General features: G+C 41.3%; 1 protein-coding gene across 1 annotated transcript in view; it reads right to left on the bottom strand.

Moving 5' to 3' along the window:
- The window catches only part of LOC146504470 (calsyntenin-2-like), a 325,046-nt gene that overhangs the window by 5,108 nt on the left and 303,368 nt on the right, over positions 1 to 16,570 (bottom strand). The window contains exons 12-15 of the mRNA XM_085131085.1: positions 11,215 to 11,426; positions 5,871 to 6,041; positions 5,632 to 5,777; positions 3,199 to 3,322 (exon numbers count right to left, since the gene is read on the bottom strand). Of these exons, the coding sequence (XP_084987211.1) occupies positions 3,199 to 3,322; positions 5,632 to 5,777; positions 5,871 to 6,041; positions 11,215 to 11,426 (653 nt within the window). The remainder of the gene's footprint in view (positions 1 to 3,198; positions 3,323 to 5,631; positions 5,778 to 5,870; positions 6,042 to 11,214; positions 11,427 to 16,570) is intronic.

The raw sequence follows: 16,570 nt of genomic DNA, 5'->3' as shown, positions 1-16,570 counted from the left end.
TGATCTCGAGCCTACTGAACTAACACGACATCTCTGCGCCTGCCCTCTCCCCACGAGTCCCTCCTGTGTGTGAGTGTGTGTGTGCATGTGTGTGTGTGTGTGTGTGTGTGTGTGTGCGTGCATGCTCGCTTGCTTAACGAGGTTGAGGCACACAGAGGACTCTTCAATTGATCATTTGATTCGCTCTAGCTCCTAGATTTTCACATTAAATCCACGGGCTTTGATCTTCACATCTTCTTGAACCTTCATGTAACTTGTGTGTCTGTACGCACACCATGTGACACACATCTTGCCGTTTGCTAATACTCTACATACGTCAGGCCGTCTGAAACATTAGACAAAATTGCGTCATAGGTGTGAAAATGTATTGAAACATTTTATTTGCCATGTATGGCTCAGCGATTGCCCACCATCCACCTCCCTCTGCGCTCCCCTGACCTCCTTTTCACACACACCCTCCAACTCTGAGCCGTTAACAGCATCGGCCACTGAACTCTCCAGGACTCTAAGTAGAATCCATTAGAGTGTGATGAATAATTAAATCTCATGTGTTAGATTAAGACCAATGTCTCTCCTCCTCTCCATGTTTTTTTTTTTTTTTTACTTCAGATCACTCATGTGCTCAGGAGGAGGGTAAGAAGCCTGCTGCATCATTTGGGAGGGCCTCAATCACGGAGAGGCGCAGAGTAGGAAAGCAGCAGTCTGATGAGCGCTGCGATAAACAAACTAGAAAGCGGAACGGAGCGTTCCCTTGGATCTCGCCATGTTTACACTGGGATGGATGGTTGACAGAAAAACTCTTTACAGGCACAGCAGAGGCTCCTGAGTCTGAGTCTCAGCATTTCACCCTCTGTCTCTCATGGTTTCCTTTGAGAGGCAGTGTTTTGTCAAGTTTACATCGACACTTTTTCCACATTTGAATTTTCCCATTTTCTAAGCTGAGCAGTCATGTATGCAACGAATCCACGACTCCTAATACTTTTTAGTTCTGTATTATAACTTTAAGCTTTGTAGCTCTGACTTGTTTATAATGCTTTACCTTTATTGATTTCCTTTTTTTCATGTCTCAAAATGACTTGACAACTGTCAAAAATGCAAGTTTTTGCTCTCAAACAATATTTCAGGAACTTTACTCAGAACCTTCTTGCTTCTTTGACTTCTTTCACCACTCGTATGTTCGTTTTTTTCCGATTAAAACTCACTCCATTACCCGTTTTGTGGAAATACTAATTTCTATCACTGCAAACCCCACACGATGAACGCTTTGTGTGTAAGATCATTTAAGCAGCGCTCTGTGCCCCCCTCCAGGATCTGTGCTATACTTCGGTCATTAACACTGCAATATGAGGGCAGGAGTCAGGGTAACTAATGCCAAACTATTTCTGCAGGGTAGTTTAATTAAAAATGTCTCTTAGTGACTAATTTCCCTATCAATGTGTGGAGCTCTATTTGAAGTTCCTGCGCTGCCTCGTGTGCCAGCTACAGTGGCTGATAATACTCGTCTTTGTCATAGAAAGACCGAGTTTGAGTCCCTGAATTTATTTGGCGTTTGAGGAGTTTCTCTCTTTTTCTGCTATTTGTTGCACAGTTACGGCGAAAAGGGTGATCGTGGCTCAAAGAGTTGGGAGTTCGCCTTGTAACCGGAAGGTTGCTGGTTTGAGCCCCGGCTCGGACAGTCTCGGTCGTTGTGTCCTTGGGCAAGACACTTCACCTACCGCCTACTGGTGATGGCCAGAGGGGCCGATGGCGCAAAATGGCAGCCTCGCTTCTGTCAGTCTGCCCCAGGGCAGCTGTGGCTACAACTGTAGCTGCCTCCACCAGTGTGTGAATGTGAGAGTGAATGAATAGTGGCATTGTAAAGCGCTTTGAGGGCCCCGAAAAGCGCTATATAAATGCAATCCATTATTATTATTATTATTATTAAATACTGTGCTGTGATGACCTCGCCTGGTCTGCTCTTCCTTTTTCTCGTTTTGTGTAGGAGACAGACAGACATTGTTAAAACAGGCTGATTTGTTTGGTTTTCTTTCTTTTAAACATCTCCACCACATACCTGCATTCACAGGTACCTCACCACATGACCCATTTAGCCACTCCACATTTCTTTTGAGTTTTTGTTCCAGGAGTGTTCAACCTCAATATTATTGAAGCAGACTCTATGTAGCTTTAGAATGAACCCCTAACAACCACAGTCTGTCTTCAACTGTCCTTTATTCACTATAGAGTACTAATACCTGCAATAGAGTGATAACTCAGAATGTGTAGTAAGACAGTCTGTTCAAACATTGCATTTGTGCATGCAGAGGGCTTTGTAACTAACAGCTTAACCTATAGCAGCCGGCTACAATAATCTTCAGGGATTCATTTACTTCTACAGCTACTTTCAAGTCCTGTTCGGTATGAAATTTAGTTTACTGGTACCTGCCCATACTACAGTACTGTTTGGTTGGCAAACTTATACTTATCAATATACTTGATCACATTAAAAAAAGCAGAATATGGGTTGGAGATGTTTATATGGGTCATGTTAGCCTGGTGCTAGTTGGTGGCAGCTTTTGTGGATATAAATGAGATGGTACTGTCATGAAATCGAAATGACAGGATGCTTTCATGAGGCCTTACAGGTGTATAAAAGGTAAAAACAGGTCATTTGGATGGTGGTTGCCCGGCAACACGATAGGATTAATATATAACATGCGTAATTCAGATGTATTATATACATATTAGATGTTACTGTTATGAAATCAAAATGGTGGTTTTATAAGTTGTTACAGGTACATAAATGCTCTGGTAGGTGGTTGCTAGGCAACCTGATGTTTTTCTAACATCTGACATAGTTAAAACCCAACAGGTGCCAAGTATGGTTGCTCAACTCCTGATGATCTAGGAGGAGTTCACGGGCAGGCAGAGATTTCATGTAATAAAATAAGATGTTTCAGTTTTTGGTGACCTAAAATGTTTCTTTCACTTTGGACCTTTTGCTTTTTACCTTAATCCATTTCAGCTTTTTCACTGGCCTAGAATTGCTTTAACAGGTTGTTTCTGATGCTAATGACACCATAACTCTGGTTTATATTAAAAATAAAACCTGTCTTCCTGTCTATCGCACCGATAATGTATTAATAATCATAATCTATCCTGGCTGAAGGTGACGTTAAAAAAAATGTAAACAATCCACCCCAGTTGCTTTTTTCTTACCCGAGCTGTGGACGGGGTACAGATCCTGGATCATGGACGGATGGTGGACCACCTGCACGTACGGAGGTGGAGCTACCACGTGATTGACGTGTTCCCGCGCTTCTCCACTGTGCAGGAAGCTCACCTTGGTTGAGGACACATGAAGCAGGAGCGAAGATTTTAGAAAGTACGGCCATCAAAATAAACATTTTACAACATTCAATGTTTACCTGCACAACCAAAAAAGCCTCAACTCTAACGACGGATATTATAATCAGTGAAAAATGAAAATGGAATAAATGTGGAAGCAAATTTATGCTTGGATATTTTAGGAGACAGAACCAAATCAATACTTGAGTGTGAACACCAGGGATGGATCAATAAGTCAAACCTTTCTCAGAGTAGGGACAGATGCACAAAGAACAGGTGTGTGTGTGTGTGTGTGTGTGTGTGAGTGTGTTAATGTGAGGCCTACTCTGACTTTGGTGTTCAAAGTTGCACTGAGGCCTCTTTAGACATGTTTAACTCTTTTTCCAGCCTGGGTATTTTAGAGGGTATTTTGCTACTAAGAGGCTGAAGTGGCACAGCTGGAAGGCTTATCGAGGTTCTTTTTTAAATTCGCCCTGAAAGTTAAAGTGGAGACCTGAGCTGAGTCAGCTCAGTCACTTTGCCAGTTCAAGCACTTTGCTTCACGTGGTAGTAAAAAGCAACACGATCTCTAGTGGCACTTAGTGATATTTATGATTTTTGAGCACAATGTACATCTGTTTTATTCAAGCTGCTTGTCAGTTACATCTTCTTACATTGCCTTTTAGAAATACTTGAAGCTTGTCTGGGAGTGGGCGGGCTGAGTAAAATTAAAAGCACTGGGTATAAATGCATTAACCTGAATAATTAATAGTCCAGCTCATTAAAAACAAATTTCCATACACTTAAAATATAAATTTTAACAATCATACAGTTTGCTTTTGATTAATGAACTAGTCATTGTCTTTACATCATAAAAACTGAATGCAAATTTTCACACAGTTGTGTAAAAACAAATTAAACTGTCATTTGATGAAGAACAGAAGAAAGTCTTTACATCTGGACTGCAAGAACTTGTTAATGTTTGGCATATTGCTTTAAAAGATAATTCTAGTTTACTTCAGCCTTCAATATTCCGATTAAAAAATGGCAAACGTGGCTACACTGGTCACCCAAACTTTATAGTTTCTCCCTCCATTGTAGGCGTAAATGTGTGGCAGAAAATAGTATGTTGATGCAGCTACCATGATCAATAGAGCCTTGACCACCACATGGATAGGAAACATGGAGGGTTTATATGAAAAGGGATTATAATGTATAACAAAATTCTCAGGTGATTATCAAACTAACTGGAGATTCAATTTCCGTCTAAACAAATAGTTTCAGCTATTCTCAACACATTCCCAAAGTCCCAGAGTGCCACGACACACTTAAAAAACTGAAAATCTCATGGGGCCTACCCGACCTTCATTCTAATTAAAATACACGAGAAAGTGATGCATTTCCATTTTATTCAAAATACATGAACAGCACAGGCTGTTGGCTATAAACTGCTAATGCTTTCCAGTCACATACAAGGGACACAAACTTCAGTACAAGAGCAGTAAATTCACAAACTAACCACCTAAACTAAAGTGAATTAACTCCAGTTTTAATTAACTTTTTATATAAATAAATAAATAAAAGTTTATAAATAAATATGTAATTCTACATACTAGTAATTTCAAACTGAATTTATGTCATCGCTGTGACCCACCTGCAGTACCTTCACTAAAGCAGAGATTCCCTGGTCCATATTTTGGGAATCTCAACATTAGTGGACAGTAACAATGCTCCCGTAAGGTTTTTTTCTAGAATGGTCAACAGGTGAATTCACTACACAAATTTTAAAATAATCCATTATGGTTTTCCTTATTTTCTATGTATACTTTTAATGATGGCTACTCTCGTTAGACGTTCATACTTCCACATAATGACGCGAATGTAATGTATGCAAGTAATCCTTTAGTCCTCGCTTTTGAAGAGTACTTTTCAACTCTCAGATCTGTGAAGTGACACAAGTGGGGATTTATTTTTTTAATTAGGCCTTTATTTATCCAGGCAAAAATCTAATTGAGATTAAAAATCTCATTTCCAAGAGAGACCTGGCATCTAGACCATGTGATGGATACAATTAACATGGCTATCTCAGGCACCCAACTCATGCTGTTCTAAACCTTCTGTTTTCAAGTGGCAGCCAATCAGGAGAAAGCTACAGTATCTTAAAGGGAGAGAAGAAGAACTGCTTGAATCAGACAGAGGATGAACTGAAAGGCCAAATATGATATAAATACATCTCATTAAAATCTTTTCTTTATTAAATATGGATTACTTTGATAGATGCCAAAAATAAGTATGAAGAGGACCCTGTCTGTGATTCACACTGACCTCAAGGCTGAACTCGTTGCTGGTGTAGCGTCCGTTGAGCTCTGAACAGGTGAGGCGAAAACGCCTCTCTGTTAGCTGCCCGGGACGCCAGTTGTAGTAGCGCACCTCTCGGATCACCTGCTCATAGTTGGACATGGAGTCCACGCCTGTGGAAGGAGAGAGAGACAGCACAGCTTTGTCCAGCTAGTATATGTAGTAGTGGTAGATGGGAGCCAGCTAAAAAGGCATCAGTAACCTACCGTATATGGACATGCCAGAGGTGGAGTTGGTTGCATCAAGGTGTTTTCCAAGCAGAGCACTTCGTTGCAGTTGGAGAGATTCGTGCTCTGGGCTCAGCTCCTCCCCCAGCACCAGGACATCACAGTAGTCTAAGTTATGAATGATCTCCTCCATCACTCCAGGTCGATGTGCTACACACATAGACACACACACACATGCAACTTGCTATAATTTGCCCCCTCTGATGCTCATCCCAGAGGGCAAGAAGATCAGCATCAGTTTGCTTTCAGCTCACTCCATCCTGTGTTTTACCAGCTGAAGATAGCGTTGGCATTATAACTTAGTGTTTGAGGTCAATTTCTATTTTTAGTTCCGAATATGCTGTTACTGCTAATGAGCTCCACTGTAGCTCTTTTTCATTCCTGCTTCTCAGCTGGTTACTTTAGCTCAGCTTCCTTTGTTCTTCTCACCGAATGATCCAAACTAATAATCAAATACTCGGTGCCAAACACGGCCAGCGTGAATGAATGTACCGTTAATTGTCACATTTCAGCAGTCTAATTGCTGCTGCCATGCCAAAAAATGTGTGTGGAAGAAAACGGTGCACGCTTTGAAGAACCATAATTCGAACAGCACAGGACACAACACCTACTCCTACTCCCACTTCCAGGCTCCAATTACCCATGAACTCTCTGAACACAGTCAGCGCTGTGAGCTGCTGTGGTACCATGTTCCTGCAGACAGCTCCCATCACAGCATTTCTGGGTGGCTGCTGGGGCTCTTTGACAGTCTGCTAAGCACTAGCCTCCACCTCTCAGCTGCTACCCAGCTTTCTCCCTTGCTGTAGATTCCCAAGGGAGGGAACCAGCTATGCCCCTTTTAACAGCTCCCCAGTTGAGAAGGACAGACACTGTATATTGTGTGTCTGTGTTTGTGGGGAGACTGATGCAGCAGAGAAAAGGTAGGAAAGTGAGCAAAACAGGGAAAAAAATTTGGGTCCTAGAAGTAAAGATATGTATGCTTTTTGTGTATGAATTACATTTTTTCCCCCTCAAAGTGCTCTGTAGTTCAAGTATTTAACCCTATTTTAGCCTATTGTTTCAGGTCGAGATCTCCTCTTATGGGAAACTGTAGCTCCTCAGACTGCATTCATTAAATACCCACTTGTAGCTGAATCCAAAGGTGGGTCCATCCAAGACCCTGCCCCTGAAATAAAATGCTGATTATCTTTTGTTGCATCTTATTTTAAATCCCAATGAATTATTGATGCAGTTTACTAACTGAGTTAACAGGCTGGCACCAGGTTTCACTAAAAACTAAGTGATAATGCCAAACTGAAAATTATTATAGAGCGTTTAGAGTGCTTTGAGTACTCCGGGAGAGTAGAAAAGCGCTATATAAGAATTTATAAAGGGATTTATAATTACCATGAAGAATGACTTCCCAAACAAACCCATCATGTCAAGGTGGATATGTCTGGCTTTTATATGCATTCTGTGGTTACTGAGTTGACTGGAAATTAGAGAGTAATATATGAGTACACACACTCATTTTGAACAGTGTGGTGATGCAGTCAATTCTGACCTTAGAGCTAGTATGGGCTGAGATGAAAAACAAGAGCAGAAGGTAGAGAGAATTCAAGAAAGAGAAAGAAGATAAAGAGTGCTGAATGAGTAAAGAAATCAAAACTAAACTCTGGATTGAAGCAGGAAAGAAGAGAAAAAACGATGACCGTTAAAGCAAATGGGTCAAAAACAAGTTAAAGAAAGAAGTGATGACCTTGCCTTTAAATAAAAGAATCAGAATAAGCCCGGAAAAGATACGGAAATATGAGAGAGAGAAACGAGGCAGTGCTGAGCAGGCTTAATAAAAAGACAAATGAATGACAGAAAGACAAAGCAAGGAAGAGGGCGAGGGGGTGATTAGCAGGGTCCAAAAGAAACCTATTGCATGCCCCGAAAAAGAAATATGTGATTTATCTTGAATCCTTTAAGCCTTGAGAGAATACAAAATCTGCTCATTATAGAACTTCATCGTGACGCCCTCTCCCTCACATCTTCCCATCTATCCTCCTTTTCTTCCTCTTCCATGTCTTTCTGTGGCTTCCAGCTAATCTCTTCGCCCCCAGCCAGAATATCTCCTTCACCAGCAGAAAGAGGTCCAAAAACTCCTGAAAGGGACACCGCTTTCTACTCGTCTTCCTGTGCCGAATTACGCTCAATGGTGGGCTAAAACCTTCCTCTCGCTCTGCTTATCTGCTCCTAATTGGCTGCCAACGGCAGGGCCTGGGGCCGAGCCAGTCGGTTCCTGCCTCGGTGGCAAGATCGTTGGATGAGACCAAAGCCTTCGGGATTTAAATGTCATACTCATTTGCGGTCGGGCAAGGCAGCGTAACCTAGCGAATCAGTCCTCTGGTAGGTATAGGGCTTACTCAGCAGGAGGGTGTTTGCATAGGCTAAGATAGTAAAGGGTATACCTACAAACCTGTGTGCACAGGGAAGGACTGTGCGGGCATTTGACTCAACATATTGGCAAGGTGATTTGAAAAGGCTGTCACTTAGACCCTTAGTGGGAAAAGGCTTTGAGGGAGTGTTACGGTCTAGCAGGAAGTGTTACAATGTTAAATTTGATTTGTTTTTGGTACGGTACTTTTTCTTTTTTCTCTCGTTTGTTTCTAAAAAGTCTAAAAAGTATTTCTAATCATACTCTACTGCAAAACATGAAAAATGAATTTTTAGATGCAGTTTAGCAGTGTTTGTTGGAGGATCCATGCAGTCCTAATGGTCGTCAAAAACGTCTTCAGCTTTACCAAACTAAACTGCTGTCTGTTAAGCTAGAAATCTGTAAAAATGTAAGGAATTTAAGGACCATTTTTAACTTCATTTCGTATTTAGCGGTGAGTCAAACAAAATTCAGTCTGGGATGCTGGTGATCATGAAGTTACGTACGAGTGATGTACGATGAACATGACGCGTGAAACACAAACGGAGAACGTAACATCGCATTCACAGAACGATGATGAAATGAAACAAGATATATACAAAAATCAAAAGAACTGGGATTTATAATAAATCCTTTAAAAAAAGAAATAGATGTTATTAGTCACTAAGTTTTATTAAAGCTGGCCCACCTGTTAAGTAGGAGGCAGGGTACATGTAGATAAGCTGTGTCCCAATTCCTAGGCCGCATCCTTTGGAGGCCGCATTTAAAGGCTGATTATGTCACAGCCAGGCGATGAAGGCTGCCCCAATTCAAAGGCTTCTCCGACAAATGTGTCCTTCATTTTCCTGAATTTGAAGGACAGGTCAGGTGTATCCTTCGTGGCCCAACCTATCCCAGAATTCATAGCGTGGCCCAGCCAATTCTCGTAATTAGTTTTGATCTTAACCATATTACTCTTACTGGGTCACAAAATAAACTTTTAAGATATTTTCAGGCGAGAATGCAGCTGTGTAAACTTCAAATATCTGCTCGATTTATCAAGACATCACATATTTGCAAAAGCGCTCCGATGTTTTCGGAGACGTCTGTTACCCAGCAGCTCGATAGCTAGCCGGGGGTTCAAGGCTCACTAGAGCCGGTGAGAACAGCGGACTCCCGGCACATCGTTTTCAAACTCCCTGCGGTCTTTTGCTACTCAGGTTAAACATGATATATAAGTCTGTTTGGTTTTTTTCAGTGTTTTATTTGTTCCTCAATAAATCGGTTTGGCTGAGATTAAAGTTATAGTTTTCACACAGCTGAATGAACATCAAGGAGAAAACTGATTAAACAGAAGTGTGAGATGGTAGAGAATTTACTCCAGTGTGCTGTTATAGTTTAGGGAGCAAGGAGCAGACGGCTGAGTTTATTAAAGTCCACCGAGACAGCTGGTGATGCAAATTTGAAGGCTAGACCGTCGCATTAAACAGCCTCGCACTTCCGGCCTTCTCGGTTTTCAAAGGACCCGGCCCAAATAAACCACGAAGGCTGTGGTCTACTTAAAAAATCAGTTTTTTAAAATTGATTTACACTTCTACTATTTTACTATGTTTTATTATCTCTGAGTCAGCATAGAAACAGACAAGTAAAGGGCTTGTAAGTGACTCAGAGCTACACTGCCACAAGCTTGACGTCATCGTTTTACAAAGGAACAAACCAGCAAAGAATCATTCATTGCTACTGGATTGGTCAATTTGGTACCAGTTCTAAACTGCAAGCTTAGGTGAGGGAGGTGTTGTTGAAGGTCTTTCATTGTAGATCAGGGATCTGCACACCAGTGCCCAGTTTTGATTGATCCATTTGGGACTTTGTTTTGGGACCTTCACACCTTCCAGTGTGCATACATGAAAAATTGGAGTAGTAGCAAACCCCAGCACAGAACATACCAGGTGCAGTTGACAACAGGTATGACTGAAACTCCATGAAAATTGGGGATGGGTTGCTAAGTGGCTTGCAGATGTGTGCTAAGTGCAGGCGAGCTTCTTAAATTTAAAAAGTATCTGGTGTGGCCTTGCGCTGACACCATCTGGTGTGATTGACTTGGTAGACTAATATTGTGTTTGATTAAAATGAGATAATGAAATTATATTTTCTGCTTGAATATTTATTTGCAGGACTTCCAAAAGAGTTAACAGTTTGCGAATAAACAGCGGGAATACTACTTCAACCTCTGCTACAGTCACATTATGCACGTGTAGGTTTATATAAACCTTTATTCACATTTTTTGGCGATGTTGTCAGTCGTATGGAGTTAAAGCAGCAGTTTTATTGAAGTTTTATTGCATCCTGTACACGTTAGAGAACTTGCCAGTGTGGGAGCAAAAGCCCATCTTTTGTTTCCTCGAGTTTGTATTGTGCACAGATGTACTAGATGAAAGAAGAACTCGTTGCTGCTTGTTCAAAATCTCACGAGGCATCGTGAAATGTTTCAGCTTTCTCTGAAGGTTTGTTTTGCAAGACAGTTGGCGCTGAGTAGGCTATGGAACTTCATGAATGAGTGAACATATTATGAATATGAAAAAAAGCTAAAATATTTAGCTGAGACAGATTTCTACCTGTGGGAAGGAAGTGCATATCCCACTTTGTGAAGTGTACGCAAAGTTGCACTTTCTGGGGTGTAAACTTATTGTTGAGAGCATTATTTAAAATGATCAGAAAGTGACATGTAGCTTTAAAAAAATGCTAATATGAGCCCACACATGCAAGAAAACAATCAGGATACTAAATTAGAGTTTTCCTTTCCTCTTCCCCGAGTCTGAAATGATCTAGTCCACCTCCACCTCCTGATTTCAGCCTTACGGGTAACCCCTCACTGGCTCTCCACCCGCTGCTGCCCGTGGTCAATTGTTTTCCACACTTGCCATACTGGCATAAGTGTCTTACCTGTGTCATGTGCAGCAGTGTCTGCCCTGGTGACTGTGCTGATGATGTGGAGGTCCTGGAACAGAACAATCCCTCCTGATGCTCTGAAGTCGGAGGCTGGATGGCTCAGTCTCTCCACTCCGCTGATTGTGATCCTGGGTTCACTGGGCTGAAGCACCATCACCACTGCATCAATATCTGGGATGGTAATACACGTGTCTTCACCAAAACACCTGGACGCAGAGAGGCAGAAGAGTGAGAGAGACTGTGCGAACTCAAGCTGGAATTAGTGTGGTGTTTTACTGCATCGCTCCGTTTAGCTGTAGTGTGAAGATGCTGTTTGGTTACTCAGATTTTGTGGAGAGACCGTTATACGATACAGATCAGATTTTGAACGTTTTGGACACTCCACACAGCTGATGAAGTCAGAGTGAAGACTCCATGTGGTGAGCATGGCTACAGAGATTTGCAGGTATGGGATAACTGCTGGTGAACTTTTTACAGCTCTGTTTTAATTTCTGTTTCATGTAACGAGGGAAAGTATCTCAAGGCCTCTGATGGCAGAGTACATAAGTATTTATTGGAACAAGAAAATAGTACAAAAATACACAAATAATGCAGGAAATACAGAGCTATACTCGTGCTATAATAAATGTAAATGTGTGTTCTGCAGCCCACACAAGCCTTTGATCACACTTCTGAATATTTAACACCTGTGACTAAAATTTGCTATTTAAAAAGAGCAATTATCTTCAATCCAATCAATCCATCCACACAATTTAATGTCATTTAATGTAATTCCTCCACAACGACGAGACGTTCTGGTTAGGAAAACAAAAAAACATGTCAAACGTTCAAACAAAATTATCCGTGTTTTCCTGTAAATACAAACTTGATGCTGACCGGACGAGACAACGGACAGTGATGATGATGACAGTGATGATGACTAATGGGTGCTGTCCCGCTCCTTCAGCCTCACACAAGTGTGCAAACACTGAGGGCTCAAACATAAGCTTTCTTTGGGGTCAAAGATACTCCAGTGACATGTATTTTTGAAGCATCTGCTCAATCTTCTCTCATTTTAGCTAAACGCAGATCATTTTAATCGATTTTCAGAAGTTTCCAGAGCGTCATACACAGTGTTGGGTAAGTTACTTTAAATTAGTAACTTAGTTACATTACTAGTTACTTCTATCAAAAGTAACTCAGTTACTTCAAGTTACTCGTTACTTTCAGAGTAATTAGTTACTAGGGAAAGTAACTAGTTTTACTCAGAATTCTCTTGTTAATGTGTTGCTTCCGTAACTGGATACCCAGCAAGATTGCCAGTCTTCTAGCTTGCTTACTTGCCACAAGTGCACTGTGCCATCTACCAATAGAAAGGAAAAAATAATGTGCACATTTCCACGAGAGAAATCCCACACCTGATTCTATCCTAGCCTGCTTTTTACATCCAACACAAAAACTGCAGTCTTGGTGTTTTCGATTGTACTCAGAACTCGGAAATTCTGCCTTCTGAATAGGAAGATGTAGGTAACACCAGACTGCAGATGAACTGCATACAGGGCTGGACTGGGACAAAAAAAAAATTCTGCATTCTGACTAGAGACCGGCCCAACATTATAGGAAAAATCATAAAGCCTTTGAATGAAAATAAACACTGTTGTGACAGTGATGTACACTGTTCTGATGGTATATATGTATCAATCTATCAATTGTTTGTTGTAAGACTCAGATAATTATTTTTTTAAAAGTGAGACATTTTAAATGAGAATAAGAAAAGTATTTCCTTGTGCCCCCCTTTCCCTTTTAATGCCCTACATGGAACCCTGGCAACACTTTGCTAGACCTGCCCCTGCACAGTTACCAGCTGTCATCTCCTGGTTTCATCTTCATGTTTCCCTCTCACCACATATTCAAACCGATATCATGACCAGCAGGTTTACAGCTGTGGCTCCAGCAAACATCAGCTGATACTTAATTAATATTAAATAAATTCTAACAACAGCTGATCAAGCTTAAAAGTGCTGCTGTTGTTTACCGTGACATCCGCTGGTTTCCTCTTTCTGGCGCAAAGTGGGCGATAAATAAACAAGAGAGAAAAGCCGATCAGCTGATCATTGATCAGTTTCATTAATGAAGTAGCAACAGGAGAGGGAGGGGGAGAGAATGAGAGAAGAAGAGACAGCTGACAGCGTAAAGACGCAGAATAACTCCAGCTATGTGTCTTTTTCATTGTAGCTGAAGTCCGGGACAAACTGTGTTGCTTTTCAGCTCAATACAAACGATTCCGTTTTTAGGGGACGGTTGGCAACGCTAATAATTAACCATATGAACAAAATAAAGTTCAACATCAGTAACATAGCACCCACCCAGCTGTATAGAAACTCCGTCATGCTAGCTAGCACGCAGTACGAAAAAGTCAGCATAACGAAAATAAACTCCACCTAAACTTGGTTCATATCTGACCCAGATAGACTGCAGGTTATAACTTCTTACCTGAAGTTCAGTTCACCTGACACTCTCGGACCAGCGGCCGCTTCGGGTCTCTCCTCTTGCCTCCCTTTTCCTTCATCCACCTGCTGCTTCCACCACTTGCTAATGTTATTGAATCTGTGGAAGCTCCGCGATAGCCACCACACGAAGTAACAAATAACGAGCCTATCTAAATCCCAGTAACGAGTAACGCGTTCCTGGTTTTGGCATAATAACTAGTTACCGTGCGCGTTACCACAATAATAACGTAGTTACTGTAACGCGTTACTTAATAACGCGTTAGTCCCAACACCGGTCATACATCACGCCAGATGCCCCGATTTGCACTAAGTGACCTAGACCTCATCGTTATGCTAATGAGGAGCAGGTAATACAACTATACCAGAATCCAATGAATGGCTGATTTGACAAACGGTCCATGGAAAGGTAGAAATGACAGATCGTGTGGACATATACCATGATAATAATGCTACTGTGACACTGGGGGGTAATTTTTCTGGGGGTAGCGCAGGTCATCTACTAATTAGAAAGTTGGTGGTTCAATTCCTGGCTGCTCCAGTCTACATGCCAAAGAGTCTTGGAGCAAGATACTGAACCTGGAGTTGCTCTTGATGTGTTCATCAGAGTGTGAATGATTGTGAATGTTAAACAGAAAGATCTGCTTGTATGAATGTGTGGGAATTATTCGTGCTTTAAAGTAGCAGAGCAGAAAAGTGCTGCATAGGAACCACTGACCACAGTCTTCTGTAGATGTTAAAGTTACCTATCAGCAGCGTGTGACTGGATTTTGCCCTTTTTAAATGTTGACACTTGTCCTTATTTCAGTCAAGATGTTTAAATCCTAAGGAGTAGGTCACTGAGAGTAAGCCACATACTCTACCTTTTTTGCACCAAGGACCGGTTGATGTCCGACAATATTTTCATGGACTGGCCTTTAAGGTGTCGCAGATAAATACAATAAAATAAAACCAGCACCTATACCAAAAAAAAGAAAGAATATTTATTCATAAAACACGGGAAAAGACCCAGGGAAACCGAGATAAAAACGATAAAAAATAACGTTAAAAACTGATAAAATACCCTGAGAACCATCAATTTCACACCCGAGCCTCAACTCTGGCCCGGTACCAAACGACTCACAGACTGGTACAGGTCCATGGCCCGCAGGTTGGGGACCACTGCTCTATAAGGACTATCTAGTTGATACACAGCACCAAAGTGTGACAGGAAAGTGCTTAAAACTTATTTTATAAACATTTTGGCCTTTAGACAAACTGGCATACACCTATGCAGCATCACAATGTAAAACTGTGGAACTTTACAGCAACTAATAAAGCTTATCGACGGCATCAAGCCCTCTCAGCTGTGCTCAAACCACAGCTGTGTGGTTCAAACCCAGACCACAGTGCGTGCAGTTATTAAAGAGGCAAACCGCTCCATCCTGTCAGTGCTTAGGCAGCAGACACAGACCTGCTGCGTTTTCACTCGTGCATGGCTGCCTGTCTGCGTGTGATAGCATGCCTTTAAATGCCCAGCGTCCACTGGCAACATTCAATGCACAGGCTTGGATTCGAGCTCGATAGCTGAGAGCTCACAATACAGTCACGCAGAGAGAGAGGGAGAGAGAATAACCCAGCACACACACAGATCTGCCATATTCACCCACACATGTTCACACAAATGAGAGCAGGCATCTGACGTGCAGCCCTTCTATTGCATTATTTGATAAACAGAGCGCAGTTTGCAGATCACACGGAACGCATGAGTTGTTAAACTGAGAAAAGGCTAGGACGGGCTGAGGCTGTGTCGAGGCGGAGGACTGAGCATTGCGGGGGAAGGAGAGGTAGTAGAAGCACTGAAAGCTGAGCAAACAAGCCAGATTTTTGTTTTTACATTTCACTGAAGGCCTTTCAAGCACACAGACATCTGTCAGTGGGAGGGACATCATTGCTTTGTCTCCCTGCTGCGGCTCTGTAACGGGCTATGAGAATTCATAACTTTTTTTTTTCCTAGATTGGAAGTCTGGGCTATACGATTTCAGCTGTTATGCAGCCTCTATTTTCTCATGATTCTGCAATGCTTGAATGTACTTAATGAATCTGTATATGTTGGGTCACCTACAGCTAGGTTAGAATTGTTTGTGATTAGCATTAGAAAAGCTGAAAGAAGACGGTAGATTTGCCAAAGAAAAGTGAAGTTGTCTTTAAAGTATTTGCTAGAACAATAACACAAGTCAGGTATTAGTGATGTTGTTGATGTTGATGCAGAACATGCCCTTTAAGGGGTTTTACTGTGTGTGCACGACAGGCCCGTCATGTCGACTTGATTAATCAGCCTGGCTTTACAAGTAGCTTTTAATGAACACAAAATGGCTAATTAAATACCGTACTTACATGCTCTCGTAAACATCATATCAGGGCCAGCTGGTTAAACAAATGTATCAAAATAAATAATTATTTACACTCTGAGATGAAGATACATAAATGTAAAGTTGTCATTCTTAAGAAAAATGTAGTAGGTATGATATAATTCTATTTTATGACTTTGCAGAACTGCTAATTAAATTAAGTTATATTTCATGAAGAGCCACATTATATATATATATATATATATATATATATATATATATATATATATATATATTAGGGATGCAACAATACGTGTATTGATATTGAACCGTTCGATACAGTGCTTTCGGTTTGGTACGCATATGTATCGAACAATACAAAATTTTAAATTTATTTTATCAACTTTTCTTCTGACGATGCTGTCTGTGTTGAGAGCTCAGTGAATCTGCGTTCGACTACTCTGCCTAGGCTGCACTGTCGAGCGCAGATCCACTGAGCGCAGTGTGTTCTTGTGTGTGTGGGGGGACAAGCTA

This window comes from Neolamprologus multifasciatus, chromosome 14 (genome assembly GCF_963576455.1).
Source record: "Neolamprologus multifasciatus chromosome 14, fNeoMul1.2, whole genome shotgun sequence".
Lineage (NCBI taxonomy): Eukaryota > Metazoa > Chordata > Actinopteri > Cichliformes > Cichlidae > Neolamprologus > Neolamprologus multifasciatus.
Note: the sequence above shows the minus strand (reverse complement) of the source record. Positions and strands in the feature narration are given on the sequence as shown.